Here is a 19,800-nt window from a genome sequence, read left to right as displayed (position 1 = left end):
TCATCCACGCATTGAGACTCCTGATCTGTGCCTGTCTCTCCAGCCCTGCGCGTGGAACAGGTAGCACTTCTGAGAAAGCTACCTTGGAGGTCCTGGACTTACATTTCCTGCCCAGCAGCCTAAATTTCTCCTCCAGGACCTCACGACTACATTTCCCCACATTGTTGGTGCCGACATGCTGAATCACCAACTACCAAGAGCCCCCCTCCCACCCTGCCCAGGGATGGTTCTTTAGACTAATACTTTAGACTACTATGTATAGCTTGATAAAACTAGGATCCAAATGTGGAATTTTGCATCATATAATGGGTCATGTTAATACATGTGCTTTGCTTCAGTTCCGTTTCTAGACCTGTTTGGTTGTACAACTCTAATACTATAGCATTGTTTATTGGATGTCTCATCTGTTGATTGTATTAACTCACTCTGTGTTTAATCCACCTTGAGTTCAAGTGATAAAGGTGGACTATAAATAACATAAATACAATTTTGAGACCTCAGCTGCTTCCTTTTTCTTGCAGGAGTACTTGTTGTCTGGTGCTGATATCATTGAGACAAACACTTTTAGCAGCACCAGAATAGCACAAGCTGACTATGGCCTTGAGCATCTGGTAAGAGTTTTGAATTTTCTTTTAACTGAGATACGTTGCTGGTGCTGGAATCCACTCATGGTGGTGCTGACATTTGTTTTCTTTTAGTTCTTTTTAACCTTCTCCCTCCCTTTTGTTTCTTTCCTACTCTTGAACTTTGGGTTAAACATCTGATGTTTTCCATGTTTTTTCCATTTATTTTAATAGCAGTATATAAAAAAATCTCAGTGAATCCAGATATTGTGGAGTTTGCTTGTAGATGACCAGGAATTATCCTTGTCTTGCCAATAAAGAACAGTGTCCTACTGTTTGTCCTCAGTTTAGGACACAGTAAAACAAAGTAGTTGTAATCCCCACACCCCTGCTGAGAGAAAAGGTTTGCAGACAGTGGTGATGTGAGCAAGAATATTTACCCCTCACCCCGGCTATTGATTTACTGTGCAGTGCAGCACATTAGATCTCAACATTTTAAAAAAGTTTTCATCTACTTTTAGTTTTCAGCCAATGGAAATACAATTTTCAAAATGAGAGTGTATTTTTCATTAAAAAAAAACAGATCAAGATGGGTAGCCGTGTTAGCCTGTCTGTAGCAGTAGAAAAGAGCAAGAGTCCAGTAGCACCTTAAAGACTAACAAAATATGTGGCAGGGTATGAAGTATCTGAAGAAGTGAGCAGTGACTCACAAAAGCTCACACGCCACGTATTTTGTTAGTCTCTAAGGTGCTACTGGACTCTTGCTCTTTTCATTGAAAACAGGTTTTGTTTCCTCCTTCAAGGGGACAAACATTCACCTCATAGCAAGACTTTGTGATATCCTGTGGTTTGATTTCAACTGTGGCTTGGATAAAGATTTGTCCCATCCCTTTGTAATGTTTGTTATGATTGTCAGAGTCCTTCTGTTAAGTAAGTCTATGAGAGCCTTGACCTTTTCTTTTACAGCAAAATTTACCCTGAAATGTATCCCAAGCATTCAATAAGAGAGCAGGAATAAAGCATCTATATACTTGTTCAGTTCTTACTGCTGAAGCGGTCAGTACTGCTGTGATGTCTGGGTTTCAAATTAGGATGGATCATTTAGAGGAACGCTGATGTGATTAAAATCTTCCATTGCTTGAGAGCATTAGTCTTTCAATTGCCATAGTCCATGCTGCTCTGATTATTATTCTGTTACAACTGTCTTTGTGGAAGTGACAGTGAAGGATTGCATGGCCAGTATGGTGGTGCATAGGGGCAGAAGTATTCTGCACTGCACCATCTTTGTTTACAGCAGGACACATTCGCACAGTCCTCCTTTAAGTAAAATGGAGAATCTCTGTACAAATCCACTCTTGACAAAGGGCCCCTGCATTTTAACCATGAGTTTTAAATGGAGCTGCGGTGGCTCAAGTGGTTAAGAAACTGAACTGCAGGCTGTGGAAGGTCAGTAGTTCAGCAGTTCAAGACCCGGGTGCCGCAAGACAGGGTGAGCTCCTGTCTCTAGTTCCAGCTCCTGCCAACCTAGCAGTTCGAAAGCAAGAAATTGCAAGTAGATAAATAGGGACCACTTCGGTGGGAAGGTAACAGCGTTCCGTGCGCCTTGGTGTTTAGTCCTGCCGGCCACATGACCACGGAAACGTCTTCGGACAGCGCTGGCTCTTCGGCTTTGAAACGGAGATGAGCACTGCAACCCTAGAGTCGGATTCGACTGGCTTTCGAGCAAGGGAACCCTTACCTTTACCTTTACCTTTAAATGAACTGTTTCTTTCCTTGTAATATTTGAACAGTATTCTTGTATGTCTTTCATTGCAACCTGTAGAATTCCTCTGAATGTTAAACGTTAATCTTTAGAATACAGTTCAGATCACTATATTAAACTTAGAAATCACTGGTTGTTGAACTGGTTTTACTGTTGCTTGTCCCCTCCCCTTTCACAGGCTTATCGATTAAATAAAATATCAGCACAGGTAGCCCGAAAAGCAGCCAATGACATTACTGCTCAGACAGGTGAGTAACTTTTCCCTTTTTTAGTCATGTTTTTCTACAGCTGTATTTCAAGTTTTCCGGGATCACTGCTGTTTGTCATACTGTTGATTAAACGGTATTGTTGTCAGAGTAGTCCTTCAATAAATTCTTGATAAAAGAGGGCTATTCATTAGGGGCTATTTTCACATTTTATTTATTTAATTTTTTTGCTGGTGCCATTCAGTGCAATTCCCAGATTGCTGCAGTTTGTAAACTAAGTTTCTATTTATACAAAATTTGCTAAAGTGCAGTTAAACTGGCTGGGTCATTTGCAGATTCTATCATTAGTCAACAAGGTTCTGAGTACTATTTTGGGCTACATGAATTTCCTGAATTCCAGCTGGAACCCACGGTTTGTTTTCATGTGGGAGTTATGGACTCTCAGCAGCTTCAATGTGCTGATAATTTAAAATCAAGAACAAAAGGGGGCAGTAATTTCTAAAGACACCTTTCCAGTCTTGCTTGCAGGTGAAAGGCACCCATGGCCACTGGTGCCACCTGTTTATCCAACAGGAGGCCTGTGTCCAGCAGCACCCCAAAGCTATGAACCTTCTCCTTTAGGGAGCGTGCATCCGCATCCAGAACAGGAGATATTCCATTTCCCGGGTCAAACCTTCCCTCCACCAGTAGTGCCTCTGTGGTGTCTCTCTTTCCCCATATAATCTGAAGCCTGTCACAGAAATGTTATGTCTGTATATTTCTTCTTTTTTCTTTAAGGAATTAAAAGATACGTTGCTGGGGCAATGGGTCCTACAAACAAGACCCTTTCAGTGTCCCCTTCAGTGGAGAAGCCAGATTTCAGGAACGTTAGTAAGTACTCAAACTCTTATTCCATGGGTAAAGGGCTGAATGACATTTCTAGAATTCCAGGTGCCAATTTACTCTGAGGGGAAAAAACCCCTGTCTCTGTAAGCCAGGCTTAATGGGATACTGTTTACTTTGTGGTGTTATTTATCCCCATGTGATGAAAAGCTTCAATTTCCATACGTGGAACCTCTGTTAAAGGGATGGGACATTTTCTTCAGAGATGTTGGCAACCCTGTTCCAGATATGTAATTTGTCTCTAAAAAGCCGTTATGAGGGGGCCCCAGTCTGGATTGTAGCTGTGGTGATAGAAAGTAACTCCCCCCCCCAGCTGCTTTCAGCACTTGTCGGGGGGGGGGGGACAGCAGGCAAAATACAGGAAACTTTTCCCCTGCTGGGCTTAGTGGTCAGGGTGATCATTTCCCATCAGGGAAATAGCACTGATGATGGAAGAGTAAGGCCTGTGTACTTCTCCTTTCCCTGTTCCTGCTTTTTAGCGCCAAGGTACGTGTCTGGAGTTTCAGCCACTATAGTCTGTCATGATGTGTAGCCCCCCCTTAAGTGTAAAGGTTGTTTCTTTTGCTTTTTCTAATTCTGTCAGCTCTGCTAAGACTATTTCTGCAACAGAACAGACTCCCTGACAATCCAGTAGTGTCGTGTTGATTTGTCCAAGAACTTCTGTTTTTATGCCAGGTTCATTTCTGGCTGCAGTCAAAAATTCATTATTTTTCTTGATTATAGAAACAGATATTGGAGAAGCTTCTATTCAAGCAAAATGTAAATTAAAGTCGAACAGCGACTCATATCCTGCCTCATATTGCAGTGAACGTAGTAGGAAATTAGAAACATAAGAGGAGCCCTGGTGGATCAGACCAGTGGTCCATCTAGTCCAGCATCCTGTCTCACACAGAGGCCAACCAGTTCCACTGGAGGGATAACAACAGGACATAGAGGCCGAGACCTTCTTCTGAAGTTGCCTCCTGGCACTGGTAATCAGAGGCTGACTGCCTCTGAACATAGAGGTTCCCCTCAGTCACCATGGATAGTAGCCACTTATAGACCTACCCTCCATGAATGTATCTAATTCCCTTTTAAAGCTGTACATTCCTGTGGCCAGTTTGGTGTAGTAGAGTGCATGGACTCTAATCTGGGAGAACCGGTTTTGATTCCTCCACTTGAAGCTCCTGTATGACCTTGGGCAAGCCATAGTTCTGTCAGAGCTGTTCTTGAAAGCGCTTTCTCAGCCACACCTACCTCACAGGGTGTCTGTTGTGGGGAGGAGAAGGGAAAGTAGTTTGTCAGCTGCTCTGAGACTCTGAATGAAGGGCGGGGTATAAATCCAATTTCCCCCTCCTCCTCCTCTGCCGCCTGTGAATTCCACATTTTAATCAGTCTCTGTGTAAGGAAGTATTTCCTTTTGTCTGTCCTGAACCTACTGCCCATCAGCTTCATTGAATGCCCTAGTATTTTGGAAGGGGGAGAAGAATTTCTCTTTCTCAACTCTCTCCACTTCATGCATAATTTTATAAGCCTCTTTCATGTCGTCCCCCCCCCTTAGTTGATGTTATAAAATGACTGAGAAAGCCCAGACTCATCAGTGTTTCCTCATAGGGAAGGTGCTCCAACCCCCTAATCATCTTGGTTGTTCTCTTCTGTACCTTTCCCAACTCTGTGATGTTCTTTTTGAGACCTGCACACAGTATTCCAAATGAGCCTGCGCAATAGATCTATACAGAGGCATTATAATATTGACCATTTTATTTTCAATCCCTTTCCTAATAATCTCTAACATAGAGTTTGGCTTTTTCAAACTGGGTCGACACTTTCATTGTGCTATCTACTACGACTCCAAGATCTTTTTCCTTCTTAGGCCACTTCTTCATTGTCATTTTTGTCACTTGTTTGTCCCTATTGCTTCAGGGGTCCCCCCCCCCGCAATGTGTTTTGTTCTCTCTAGTAGTCCTAGAAGGAGCAAAACACATGTAGAAAAGGGCCCCCCAAAGCAATAAGGACAAACAAGTGACAAAAATGACAGTGAGGAAGTGACCATAGTCTCAGGAAGTTCAGTCCCCATTAGCCTATAATTGAAGCTAGGAATTTTTTTGTCCCAATGTACATCACCTTAAACTTACAACATTGAACTTCATTTGCCACATTGTCACCTACTTACAGTCATTTATGATGTCAAGGAATCTCATTTCTACAGCATGACTCAAGCACATGTATACCCAGTTAATGTGAGGATGGTTGAAGTCTCCCAGTACCATAACATTATGTGCTTTAGTTACCTCCCTTATTTCCTTCTCCATCTCAAGATTAGCCTCAAGTTTGATCAGGTGGGCGAAAGTACACCCCCATTTTTAAGTAACCCTTAGGGCCCAGTGTTTCCACCCATATCACTTCTGTTGGGGAGTTATTTCCCCTGATATTTTCTAACTTATTTGATTCTGTGCCCTCTTTGATGTACAATGCAAATCCTCCACTAACACATCCCTCCCTGTCCTGCCTCTTATACCCAGGAATGACCATATCCCATTGAATTTCCCCATTCCACTATGGTTCTGAAATACTCACTATATCTAAATTTTCACTGAGCAACAAGCACTCCAGCTCCCCTACTTTGGCTCGGAGACTTCTAGCATTGGCATATAGACACTTATGATGTGTTTCCCTGTCCAGCAGCCCTCTCCTCTCTTGGTCCCTTAGTAGCCACACATAGCCGTCATTTGCCATCATACCCTCACTCCCAAGTTCTATTATGCTCGTGTCAATATTACCCTGAATATTTATTCAATCATCCATCTGGACTTACTTGTTCTGAACTGGAGGCTCCCTAGTTCCTATTGGCTTTCCCCCTGGGATTAGTTTAAAAGCTGCTCTGCCACCTTTTTGATATTAATCTCTAGCAGCCTTGTTCTCTTTTGGTTCAAGTGAATCCTGTGTCTTTTGTAGAGGTTCAGCTTGTCCCAGAAATTTCCCCAGTGCCTAATAAATCTAAACCCTTCCTCCCAGCACCACTTTGTTATCCAGGCATTGAGACCTCTGATCTGTGCCTGGTCCTGTGTGTGGAACTGGCAGCACTTCTGAGAATGCTAACTTTGAGGTCTGGGCCTTTAACGTTTTGCCTCATAACCTAAATTTTTCCTTCATGACCTCACAAATACATTTCCCAATGTCATTGGTGCCAATGTGCACCATGACTGCTGACACCTCCCCTACACTATCTGTTCACCTACCTAGAAAGCATGTGATGTCCACAACCTTTGCACCAGGCAGGTAAGTTACCAAGCGGTCAAAACGCCTGTCACATCCATTCTCTATATTCCTAATGATTGAATCTCCCACTACCAAAAGCCCACCTCCTCCCAACCCCAGAGGGGTATCTGTGGTATGAGAGGCTGTTGGTCTCTCCTCCTCAGACTGATGCCCTCTGACCTTGAGGCTCTCATTCTCCACAACAGTAGAAGACCTGTCAGCCCAAGAGTGGGATTGTTCGGTAAATCCCTGAAGTCCCCAAACTTCTCTCTCAGCCTCAGCTTCTCCAGGTCAGCAACCCTAGCCTCAAGGGAATGAACTTGCTCCCTGGGAGCCAAGAGCTCCATGCAGCGAGCACACACACATAATTTTCACCTATTGGGTAGATGCTGTGAAGTTACTTTCCTACCTTCCTATCTGCTGTGGACTGTATTACCTATGAGAGCCACCTATCCAGTTGGGACCAGAATGTGTATTATGGATTTCTGTCATCATTTCATAGTGTTAAGAAGAGAAGCTTGTGAAATCTGTTGTTGTTTTATAGGTTTTGATGAACTGGTGGAAGCATACACAGAACAGGCCAAAGGACTTCTAGATGGTGGAGTAGATATCATGTTAGTTGAAACTGTATTTGATACAGCCAATGCCAAGGTAAGACTAATAAATAAATACTTAAAAAGTGTTTTGAACAGGTTGATAATCTCTATTGAAAAACTCCTATGTGGACTTAATTTTTTACTGATATAACACATTTAAGGTGAAAGCTAGATTAATCACCTTTTGGCTACACCTTTTTACATATGCCTTTAGTTGTCCTTATGCCACATCCAGTGAAAGTTCTGAAAACTGTCAGCAGCTTTCCCAAGTATAGTGAATTTACTGTTGATGAAACCTCCTTTAAAGACTGTATAAGGATAGTAGCTTGGATCCCCTAGAAGACTTCTACATGTGCTAGAAAACAAGAGAAAACTTCATACTGGCTCTTGTGTTAAATTAAACAGCATATCTGGAGCCATTTTATGTTTGCACAAGAGGTGTTGCAGAAGATTTTGCTCAAGCACAGCTATGCAAGGTCTGTGGAAGTGTTCACGTGTATTGCAGGATCCAGTGCATTTCATGAATATCTGTGGAATGTGGTGCCCAATGATGGAGACCATGAGAAACTAGGCAAGCCTCAAACTAGTTATTGGGCAGAAAAAATTATTGATGTAAGCAAGGATCACCTAAAGCTCAGTGTATTTTTGTCAGGGTCAGTGGGGCATTGCCTTTCTGAGTGAACTCTCTGGACCTGTTTCCAGAACAAGATGTCTCTGAATTAGTACTTGTCTGGGAAACCCTTAGATAAATAGAATGTGGTTCTGTCTTTCTCTTGGAACAGTTTTTTGGCATCTTCTCTAGAGCCTTTTTCATTCTAGGGAGGTTTGCATTAATAAACTCTGCACATCTCCAGCTTTGCCTCATTTTTACATGGTGTGTGTCTTTGATACCAAACCATAAGAATATACCTTCAGAAATAGACATGTTGCATTAGGAGAATACAACTTTGCATTATTATGTGTTGTAAATGTGTAAAAATTCACAAAATAGTGGTCGTCAAACAGCTAGCTGTTGGATAGCCTGTTTAAATGGGCATTGCAACACAAATTACACATTTTAAGTTGCTTTCCCAGGGAACTGTTAATACTTGTATAGGATTACAAATAAGAGTTGTATTAAATAAACTTATGATAATGACTGTATTGACATTGTCAGAAAATTATAATAGTTTTCCCAACTAAAAATGGATAAAGTATGGCAAGTAACAAGGCTATCTAAGTTAAGAGAAATACATTAAATAACGCAACAGACTGAAAAGTTTGTTTAATAGCTGAGGTCTATTTACTGAATATCAGAAACAGTAATATGGTATTGACATTAAAGTTTGTAATTGGTATTTTGATGGTTTCGATAGGTATTGAGGTCTATTATGAGAGGTTGTGATGATGCTTTCAGTATATATTGTTTTACTGAATATCATGCATTGTTGTTTTGTATGTTTTGAATAGTCTGTAAATTTTAAAGGATTGTCATATTCTGTTAAAAAGAGTTCTTTGCTGTGCATTCATATTGAAGCAGGAGAGAGCAGGATAAAGTAGTTTAAAACCATGAGGTATTGAGGTCTATTATGAGAGGTTGTGATGATGCTTTCAGTATATATTGTTTTACTGAATACCATGCATTGTTGTTTTGTATGTTTTGAATAGTCTGTAAATTTTAAAGGATTGTCATATTCTGTTAAACAGAGTTCTTTGCCGTGCATTCATATTGAAGCAGGAGAGAGCTGCTGATTTGTTTAAATGATTGTTATTCCCAATATTTATATACCACCTTTGACCAAAACTATTTTTCAAGATGGTTTGCAATAATCAAACAGTTTTAAAATTTGGCAGGATAAAGTAGTTTAAAACCATGAGGTAAAAGGTGATTTCCTGTTAATTTCTAGACAGTATAAGGTCTTTACCTGTCTCCAAAAAGAGGTAAAAAGATACAGTTCTTGGACCACAACCAAAAAGGCCCAGCTCCTGGTAGAAGCCATTATCAGTTCATGAAAAGCAAGTATCTGGAGCTGAGCCTCCTCACTGGAATGGAGCTCAAATGGCAGAAGGCACTTCCTGAGATAGATAGTCAGGGTCCAAGCTGTGCAGGGGTATAAAGGTCAAAACCAGCACTTTGAATTGGGCGTAGAAACAAACTGGTAACCAACACAGATTCCGTAGAACAAGTGTAATGTTTTCATGCCCATAGCTGTCAAAAGGTGTTTAATGGCCTTTTGTAGTGCTTGAAGTTAGCTGCAAACGGCTTTCAAAGGTAGCCCAAGTAAAATGCATTTCAGTAGTCTAATCTGGAAGTCACCAAGGCATGAATGGTAGAGGCTGGTCCTTCAGCAGTGGATGGAGCTGATGAATCAGTCAGAACTGAAAAAGGCACTCCAAGCCAGAGATTCCTGCAGCACTGATGGCGCTGAAAGTCAAAGAAAAGAAAAGAAATCACAATTTGTGTAGCTCTTATGAGCTCTGGAGCATTTCTAAATCACCTGTCTCTTCAGTTTACTGATGGGCTCATGTCCTCTGATCTTTATTTCTTCTGGTTATGAGATTTGTTGAAGGGTGGTTTCTTTCCTGCAACTATGGCTCATTGAAAAGACCTTACTGGACTCCACTGTATTTCTCTGCATTTGTTTTTTCCTGAAAAGAAAAGAGTCTTTGGGTGAAAGTTGTGGTGCCATTATAGTTTCCTCTGTAAAAATGCATGAATAGTTTGAAAACTCCAAAACAGAAAGGTTAACACTTTTGTGATGTTATTTCTGACAGGCAGCTCTCTTTGCTCTCCAGAATTTATTTGTGGAGGAGTATGATCCCAGACCAATATTTGTGAGTATAAGAAAGAAGTGTTGTTTTCTCTAATTGCTCAAGAATTGCTCAGATGCTTTCGTTACACTGGACATGAATTTTGCCTTTTACAATCAAAATATATTTCCCGGTCACAAACACAACAATAATAGTAGTAGTAACAATAAATGGTTTGAGCCCCAAAGCTGCCTCCTGCCTTATATCTCCTTACATTTCTCACAGATTGGCCAAGGGTACTGTATAAATAAAGCCTCATGATGTTTTAGTAATCCCATTCAGACTCACAAACTGGATTTTTTACAACTTTGACAAGAATGAACCTGGTTTATTCTCATTCTCTCTCACTCCCTGTTCCTCCCTGTTTCTTCCACTTGCACATTGGGCCACAGTTCAAGATTCCCTGGTTTCAGCAATCTAACTCCAGTGTGTTGTGAGGTCTGAAATGGGACACTTTATCGAATTGGGAGTTGTGCCTTTCCATCCTGCTGGTGCACCATACCATTGATTGAATGAGGGTATTATGAAAAGCACCAGTCTGGTTCAGTAAAAGGAGATTGTCTTAATCTTGTCAGTGTGTCACATCTTGAATTGTGACATGAAGGGTTATTGTTGATGGACCAGAACTTTATAAGTCGTAGAAGGCTAATATTTCATGATTATAGTACTGTTCATTCTAGTTGCAAAATAAGTGATTATTTCCATGGAGATCCTGCAAAGTTTTGGAGAACCTTCTGCACCCAGAAGAGCAGTAGTCAGGCTCCAGTCATGTGACTTGTGGACAGTGCAGTGTTCAACAGAGGGAAACTTGAGGGCTTGTAGTGTTCAGTAGAACGTCACAATGAAAGTCTCCAGTGCTGCCAAATCATAGACTTCCGCAGACGAGCTGCTTTACTTCCCGATCAGTCTTTGTGACAGCTAAAACTTTGTTTGCCAAGGTTGAGACACAGAACCTTCTGGATTCTAAATGTCTTGTTAATTTTTTATCAGTTCACTTTAGCTTTTGATATTGCTACCTCCTTTATATCACACATTTTTCTCCTTTTTCTTCTCACCGCTGTGGTCTTTAGGTATCAGGAACCATTGTGGACAAAAGTGGCCGTACTCTCTCTGGCCAGACTGGGGAAGCATTTGTCATCAGTATATCTCACAGTGACCCGCTTTGGTGAGAAGACATGCCTTGTGGAATCCACTTAAGATCAAGCCGTCCAGTGGTGATAGTTTCCCCTATTAACATAGGTCTAGGAGCATGAAGCTTGTGGGAGTGTTTAAACGTGCACGATTGCTTGCAGACGGAACCCCGATCTAATATAACCAGTTGCTTAGAAAGAACATGCACAGCCCGATAGTTTTAAAAGGGAAGAGATGAGCCTTCTTAGGGTGGTGCAGGCAGTTGCTAACAAAGCCCTCTTTTACTCTTCCTTGCATGCATTTTGATTGACAGAATGCAGTGTACCCATCCATTTATGGCCCTTCCTAATCAGTGCTCTGCTTCCTTGCCCATTGTCAAGCAGTGCAGAGGAATCTCCTGTATAGTTCAGCTGCAAGCTGACCTGTGACAGCAGTTCAGTGACAGGAGAGTTAATCAGAGCTGTAGCGAGCTTATTACTGAATAGAGGCTCTGGAGAGAGTAAAAACAGAGCATGTCTGTACCAGCTGTCATGCAGAAACCAGAAAGTAAATGGTTCTATGTTACCTCTTGCTTCTCATCAGAGATAGAATCCCCAGTGGGAGTAACATGAAAAGGCCCATGATGCACAGAGAGACTATAAGTCTTCTTAGTCATTTTTCGGACTGCCTGCCTGCTTAACTGTCTTGCCACCTGGGAGTTCCAGGGGAGATCAACAGATGAGGCTTGTAGAGAGAGGCAGATGGTGTTCAAATGAAGCAAAGAGAAAAACAGCAGCTGAAGGTGTAAAAGGGAACCTGGACCCAACAAAGGTGGAAGTTGATAAATCAGTCTTGGCTTAGCAGTCCGGGTTGAAGTTGCAATTGATCTGTGCTTCAGTAAGGGGAGCAGCATTAACAGCCTTTATCTTTGCTCTGGCGTGTGTTGAATTGTGTTGAACTGTATTCAGATTATGGTGCTTGTTGAAATGACGCGTTTCCCATTTCTTACTTGAATATACATGTATGCGTGCAATCCTATTTCACAGGTTACTTGTGTGAACTTAGGTTTATACTTTAAACTAGCCTGCTACCGGTGCTTCACTATGGTACTTAAGTTCCGTAAATCCAGTTATAATACTGATGATGTGAAATTTGAAATGTGACATTTGTTGTAGGAATTCTAATGGAGAAGATTGTAGTGTAAGAAATGAAGTGAGACATACGTCCTTTTTTCTCTCTATTGAAGGACCTCTCTCTAGACCACATTGGTGGTTCTGTGCTAGGATCACCAGGCTACTTGATGAGCTCACTCTGGAGCAGGCCACATAGAACTGTTCAATTAAGAAGCAGTCATCTATTAAGTCAACTCCTGTTACCTTCCACAAAAGTGATGGCCTCTCTACTTGTGTTCCTGGATGGTTTTGCTCATATGGAGACTGTGTTGTTCTGAGCACCTTAGGGTGATCTTGCTGGTACTTGGCCTGCGCATCTCAGTGCACTGCAGGAGTACTATGAGCAAATATCTGTGCCACATTCCTAAGTTGCCTCCTCCTTGTAGTGTTGGTGTATCTGGCTTGACATTTGCCAGGAGCTTTCTTGGGGGCAGGAAGAGGTGAGAGGTGTGAGGGGGAGTTGGTGTGAGGGAGTGGTGATGTGGTGGACATTTCTTCAGGTTCATGAGGGAGGCATGCATCGAAATGGCTCCTAGAAATGTCCTTTACTATCTCCCCATAAACATTCATACCCTGGCCCTGCTCCTACACCTGACAGACACCGGCCTGTCTGATGTTGGGGGGGATTGTATTTAAAGGCATCGGGGAGGCTGGGCCAGCAGCAGTGCTAAGGCAATCCTGCTGAGTAAACCTCCCCGGCTGCTGTAAGCATCCCACCTCCTCTCCTACACCTGACAGGGAGCTGCCTGTCCAGTGTAGGACGGGGAGGTGGGAGGAGTATTAGAAGCCACTGTGGAGGCAAGGCTGGCAGGATCACTAAGGCGTTACTGCTGGGGTAGGCTCCCTCGTGGCTTTAAGCACCCTGCAACCACTGCTGCACCTGACAGACAACCGCTGAAACGCGTCAGGTCGAATCTCTCAGCCCTTGTGTGTTATAATTTGTTATTTGTACATGAGGTGTAATTGGGCCCTTATATATAATTTTAAAATCTTTGTTTAATAAATACACGTATCTTTTTATATATTTCATATATTAAGCTTTTATTGTTGGCCCTCTTTAGCGTTTGACTAACCTTTTTTAGGTTCTGGATTCTAGGTTTTAGGTCCCCCCCCCTTTTTTTTTGTCCCGGGAATGTGTTGGAAGCCATCAAAGAGGCTGGGGCAGCAGCTTTGCTTCTCCTCACAGGTGGTTGTTGGCCACTCCTGATTTCCTCAACTGTCATTAGCTCTCTGCAGTCCCCTGTAACTGGTTTTTTGTTACCTCAGAACACTGAGCTCTGCAGCTGACCAATCAGAGCATGCGGAGTGCAGAGAGGCAGCTGCCTGGCAGTCGCATAGGAATCAATGTGGGAAGCACATTTTCCCCCTTTTGACCCACTTAGGAGTCAAATTTCTAAAAATCCCTTCTTAGTGAGCACCTACGCCATGGTAGGAGTGCTCTCCCCGAATTTGGTGTCTCTAGGTCCAGTGGTTTGGCCTGGGCGTTGATTATAGGGTGAGGGGACTTTCTTTTATATATAATAAAGATGATTAGTTTAAAATCATTTCAGTAGTTTGATTATTATCAAGCCAAATATTTTGTTACTTGCCCTTCTTCCAAGAAGCTTGGGAGGGTTACCTGAGGTTCCTCAACAGTCTTTTATCCAGGTACAGATCAGGCTTAGACTGCCATAGTGTTTGATAATTATGGTGCCCTCCTAGGCAGAGTTAACACCCCAGTAGTTTGATTATTATCAAGCCAAATATTTTGTTACTTGCCCTTCTTCCAAGAAGCTTGGGAGGGTTACCTGAGGTTCCTCAACAGTCTTTTATCCAGGTACAGATCAGGCTTAGACTGCCATAGTGTTTGATAATTATGGTGCCCTCCTAGGCAGAGTTAACACCCTGACTAGGGCAGATGGGTGGGGTATAAATTTTGTAAATAAATAAAATAACTAAAAACTCTGCTTAGTTGGCATGGCACTGTTAGTTTTCTGTCCCTGTTGCCTTGGAGCTTACAGGTGCTTACTGTCCTTCCGGTATCAGATACATTCTGCAGGTGGCTGTGGTACTTATCGAAGAATAAGTCCTTCTTTCCTGTCAGTCCTTCTGAAGTAGAATAAGGAGCACTAGTTGGAATAGCTGATACCAAGAAAATGGGGATTGTATATGGGTGGTAGTAAAGGTAAAGGTTCCCTTGCTTGAAAGCCAGTCGAATCCGACTCTAGGGTTGCGGTGCTCATCTCCGTTTCAAAGCCGAAGAGCCAGCGCTGTCCGAAGACGTTTCCGTGGTCATGTGGCCGGCATGACTAAACACCAAGGTGCACGGAACGCTGTTACCTTCCCACTGAAGTGGTACCTATTTATCTACTTGCATTTTCTTGCTTTCGAACTGCTAGGTTGGCAGGAGCTGGAACTAGAGACAGGAGCTCACTCCGTCATGCGGCACACTCGGGTCTCGAACTGCTGAACTACCGACCTTCCACAGCCTGCAGTTCAGCGTCTTAACCACTTATAGGATATGAGTAATCAAGTCTGATCTTTGAGTTTTACCTATTCACTGTTGGACTGGTTTGCCTGGCAGGAAGAAGCCAGGGATTAGCTGCATATTCTTCCTTTTGTGTATTCAAATTCCTTTGAGATTTGAGGAGAACCTCTCATGGGAACTTCAGCTTGATGCCAGACGTGTGTTCGCAGGTCTGGTGTTGATATTTACACTCTTACCTTGGTAACAGAGTGTTCAAGAAGCTCTTCCATGTGCAAAATGTTTGCCTCATAAGCAGTGAGGCAGATAATTCCATTGCATAATTTCAGTGCTTGCCTTAGGTGTATTAAGCAGAAGAACTCTCGAGACCTTCTCTCCTTTAACGGTATTTTAAAAGGGGGGAAATAAATATTGATAAGTAATTTGGGAGTTGTTTGTGATTTCCATAAATTATTTTTCAGACTGGAAAAGGCTTTTCTTGCTCATCCTTTAACTTCTGATCTGCCATTTATGGTCACAGTGCAGATGTGTCGTGAGTGGACACACAGTAGATGTACTCAGTTTTTCTTAATTTTCCCAGTGCTATACAATGTTTTAATGAATCATACTAAATGATGTTCACCTCTTTCAGTGCAGTGTAGAATTAAATGATATGACAAAAAAACCCCAATCTCTTACTCCAAACATAGCATCCTTTATTGTAGAACAGGTAAAACATGGTTTGATTTGATTAGAATATCTTGCAGTTGTAGTAGATAACTCACTGAAAATGTCGAGACAGTGTGTGACTGCAATAAAGAAGGCCAATGCTGTGCTGGGGATTATTAGGAAGGGTATTGAAAACAGATCTGCCAATATCATAATGCCCCTATATAAATCAATGGTGCAACCTCATTTGGAATACTGTGTGCAGTTCTGGTCACCACACCTTAAAAAGGATATTATAGCTTTGGAAAAAGTGCAGAAAAGGGCAACTCGAATGATAAAAGGGTTGGAACACTTTCCCTATGAGGAAAGGTTAAACTGCTTAGGGCTCTTTAGCTTGGAGAAATGACAACTGAGGGGTGACATGATTGAGGTTTATAAGATTATGCATGGGAAAGAGCAGGTAGAGAAAGAGGTACTTTTCTCCCTTTCTCACAATACAAGAACTCGTGGGCACTCCATGAAATTGCTGAGCGGTCGGGTTAGAACGGATAAAAAGAAGTATTTCTTCACCCAAAGAGTGATTAACACATGGAATTCACTGCCACAGGAAGTGGTGGCGCCACAGGAAGTGGTGGCGGCTACAAGCATGGACGGCTTCAAAATAGGACGTCCTTCTTCACCCAAAGAGTGATTAACACTTGGAATTCACTGCCACAGGAAGTGGTGGGTGCTACAAGCATGGATGGCTTCAAAAGGGAATTAGATAAGCATATGGAGCAGAGGTCCATCAGTGGCTATTAGCCACAAGGTATAGCTAGGGGCTCTGGGGCAAGTGATGCTCTGTCTTCTTGGTGCTTGGGGGGGGGTCAACAGTGGGAGGGTTTCTAATGTCCTGGCCCCACTGGTGGACCTCCTGATGGCACTGGTATTTCTGGCCACTGTGTGATACAGAGTGTTGGACTGGATGGGCCTTTGGCCTGATCCAACATTGGCGTCTCTTATGTTCTTATGTTCCCTGAAGTATTCTTCTGTTTTTGTAGTTTTTTCTTCTGGGTGACTGTTATTTTATGTTTGTTCTCCATATATTACTTTTAGGTGCTGTGTAATTTGTTAACCTGACATGTCAAGTAGCCTTACTTATTTAGTGTGGTGATTGATGCATAATGGATCTCTTGCAAATTGACTAAACAGCTTATCAGTTCAAAACAAATGGGAGCTGACTGCTTGCCGCATCTGGCTGTGCATGGAGGGCAATTGGTTTGAATATCGAAGCCTTAAAACGTACTGCATTCAGGAGAGGGGCAACAATGTGAAGATTGGATTGGTAACAATGAACCCTTTTTAGAATCATATTTCTTCATAGCTTTTCTCTATCCAAAATCTTTGTGTCTTTCCTTGGCATTACAACCTAGCATCAATTTAACCTCCTATTATTTGAATGTTTTGGATGTTCCTTGCCACGGGCATATGAATAGCTCAGTTATACTGTATGCTACGCTGCCCATTTTAAGAGCAGGGATATTGCAAATGGATCCTTTTTGCCTCAAAACTGGACCTCCTTTTCTGACTCTCACTGCCAGAGGCCTTGGTTGAGGTTTGATGGGCTTACCTTGCTTGGCTGCTGCTGGCTGCCAAAGGTGAGTGGAGCTGGTAGCCTGCTGGGCTGCACTGGAAGGATGGTGGTTACTTGAGTTCACTGCTACCAGGTTGGGAATTGGAATGAGGGCAGTTGGGGATTTGTTACTATTTACACCCTGCTTTTCTCCCATTGGAGACAAAGCTTACAACATTGTTCTCCTTTCTTCAATTTTATTGATTGGCCTCCTAAACTAAGGGGTCTGGGGTGTGGGGGATCATGGTTGTACTTCCTTGGAAGGTCATGGCACCCACAGCAGGTCCCTGGTGGCTGTGGGTGGAGCTGCACATGTGACTTCTCACTTAAACCATTCCCCCCACCTCCGCAAAAAACCCTCTGGCGAACTTGTAAACCCTTGCCACCTATTCTTTGCAACTGGTATCTGTAAAGCACCCCGCCCCCGCCACCCAGATTACCAGTTCCTCATTGCAGGTGCAACAACATGTGTATTGTTCAGTAAGTTCTTTTTTTGGCATCTGTTGTAATTGCAGCAAGGATGATGTTTTCTTGTCTTTCTAGCATTGGATTAAATTGTGCTTTGGGGGCAGTGGAGATGAGGCCTTTCATTGAAGCTATTGGGAAATGCACAACTGCCTACGTCATTTGCTATCCCAATGCAGGTATGCACAGATATACATGAGCCTTTAAATATTGGTGGAAATAATACGTGTTGCAAACCACATACTATGGAGCATTCTTAAAAGAACATCAATATATGTAACAGACAACATGGCCCCATCTGCCAATCCTTAAACCCATAGATCAGGGGCATGTTGAGAAGAGATATTTTTCTCCTAACGGAGGACCCTCCACGAATGCCTTGGAGGTGAGTGAGGAGGAGTGGGAGCCTCAGCTGCACCTAGGGTTCCCAAGTACTTACTGCAATCCAGTGGGGAAAACATGCTCCCCGGCCGGACCATTCCTCCCTGTAACGCACCATGCCGTCGCCAGGAAGTGACGCTGGGTGACACTCTGGCAATAGGGCTGACCTTCCAAGGAAGTACCATCGAGTTTCCAGCCCCATTGCCAGAGCGTCACCCGGCGTCACTTCCTGGCGACGGCATGGTGTGCCGCGTCTGTTGTCCCCGCAGGAATGATCCTGCGAAGACGTCTATGTCCCCCGCCAAATCGCGGTAAGTCCTTGGGAAGCCTGGCTGCACCACCCATCATTCCCCCTGCCACTGCCACAACTTGAGTCAAATGGCTGGGTGGGAAAGTAGAGCAGCAATGGGGGACATGTGGCTGGGGCAGCCAAACCGCAGAGAGGGTAACAGCCGAGCAGCCAGATTCCCCCCACCTCAACAACTGCCAGAGAAACAACACTGTGGGTGGTTGGGGGAGAAGAACTAGGAGCTTCTGCTGTCAACCCTCCCCAACATCCCAAACCCTCTGGTGACCCACCTACCTCCACTGCTGCCTTGGAGGAGTGGGTGAGAAGGACCAGGAGCCACTGCCACGCTCTCCCCAACTTTTCCCCTCTGCTGATGACCCGTTGCCAAGGCTGCTGCTTCTGCTGCCACAGCTTGGGTGGCCGGAACATTGGAGAAGGGGATGGCTGGGCAGGTGACCCTAATCTCTTTTTGCTGCTGCTTCAGAGGGTGGCTAGGGAGGAGCAGGAGCTTCTCGCTCCCCAACTGTCCCCCTCTTGTCACCGCAACATGAGGCAACATCTGGCTGTCCCTGGTTCTTCCATTTTCTTCATAGAATTGAAAAGTTGGAAGGGGGCTAAATACTATTCAGTTCAATCCCCTGCACCATGCAAGATGACCTAAAGCACAATGGGGACCCAAAGCCGCTTACAGCATTCCCCTATCCTCCATTTTATCCTCATAGCATCTCTGTTAGGCTGAGAATGTGTAACTGGCCCAAGGTCATCCAGTGACCTTCCATAGCCAAATGGGGATTTGAGCCTGGGTCTCCCACATCCTAGGTAGAAACTCTGTGGCACCAGACTGCTTTTGTGGGGTGGCTCTTATTGAACAGTAGTAAGCAGGTGGACTTGGGTAACTCATGCAGTTCAGATGGCTGTGAGTTGTACAATAATTGCTGCTAAGCCTGGACCAGTCGAGTCCTCCCTCAAACACCAAAATAGTTCTGGAAAGGGCCTTGCCCCCTCCCCCTGCTTTTTACTGACAGAAAGCAAGGCTGGCAGTACTACAGTGGTTGCCTAATGGCCACTGAGGACATTCATTTCTTAAAGCTACCAGCACTGCTTCTGTTATTTTAACCCTCCATTTTTTAAATCAGATTTTTCTGCAAACCTGGGGCTTTTCTCATGTTTGTAGAAAGATCCGTTTGTGGCTCCCATCTCTTGATTTAAGTATCCACAGGTGGGGCCATGTTGAGAATTAGATTTTTTTTAAGCCCCCAGAGGGGATTTTTTATTTTTTTTATAGTACTACATAAACTACCAAGAAAAAATAGGGATGGGGGGACTACACTTAGGGAGAAAGAAAAGATAACCCACACTAAGCTAAAAACCCAAGGTAATGAGATCATTCCCTGTTAAAATGCTGTTAATAAAAAAAAGGCTGTTAATAAACAATATACTTTGTGAGGTCCTGTCTTTCTAAGCTTATATGTTAGATTGTTACTTGTTATGAGAAGATTTCCCGAGCATCACCTCCAGCTCGCTTCATAAAGGCAATTTGCAAAGTTCTTCCGCCTTTACATCTATACTAAAACTCGCTAAATTCTTGATAGCTTCTTAGACGTTCACTGCAGCCCAATCTTC

The 19,800-nt window shown here is 43.2% G+C and overlaps 1 protein-coding gene across 1 annotated transcript in view; it reads left to right on the top strand.

The window, feature by feature from the left end:
• MTR (5-methyltetrahydrofolate-homocysteine methyltransferase) overlaps positions 1-19,800 on the top strand; it is a 99,214-nt gene that overhangs the window by 11,817 nt on the left and 67,597 nt on the right. Inside the window, exons 3-9 of the mRNA XM_015422924.1 lie at positions 522-611; positions 2,504-2,573; positions 3,309-3,401; positions 7,195-7,301; positions 10,001-10,060; positions 11,107-11,201; positions 17,586-17,686. Of these exons, the coding sequence (XP_015278410.1) occupies positions 522-611; positions 2,504-2,573; positions 3,309-3,401; positions 7,195-7,301; positions 10,001-10,060; positions 11,107-11,201; positions 17,586-17,686 (616 nt within the window). The remainder of the gene's footprint in view (positions 1-521; positions 612-2,503; positions 2,574-3,308; positions 3,402-7,194; positions 7,302-10,000; positions 10,061-11,106; positions 11,202-17,585; positions 17,687-19,800) is intronic.

This window comes from Gekko japonicus, unplaced genomic scaffold, assembly GCF_001447785.1.
Source record: "Gekko japonicus isolate JY-2015 unplaced genomic scaffold, Gekko_japonicus_V1.1 scaffold1327, whole genome shotgun sequence".
NCBI classification, from domain to species: Eukaryota; Metazoa; Chordata; class Lepidosauria; order Squamata; family Gekkonidae; genus Gekko; species Gekko japonicus.
This window is presented reverse-complemented; position numbering and strand designations above follow the sequence as displayed.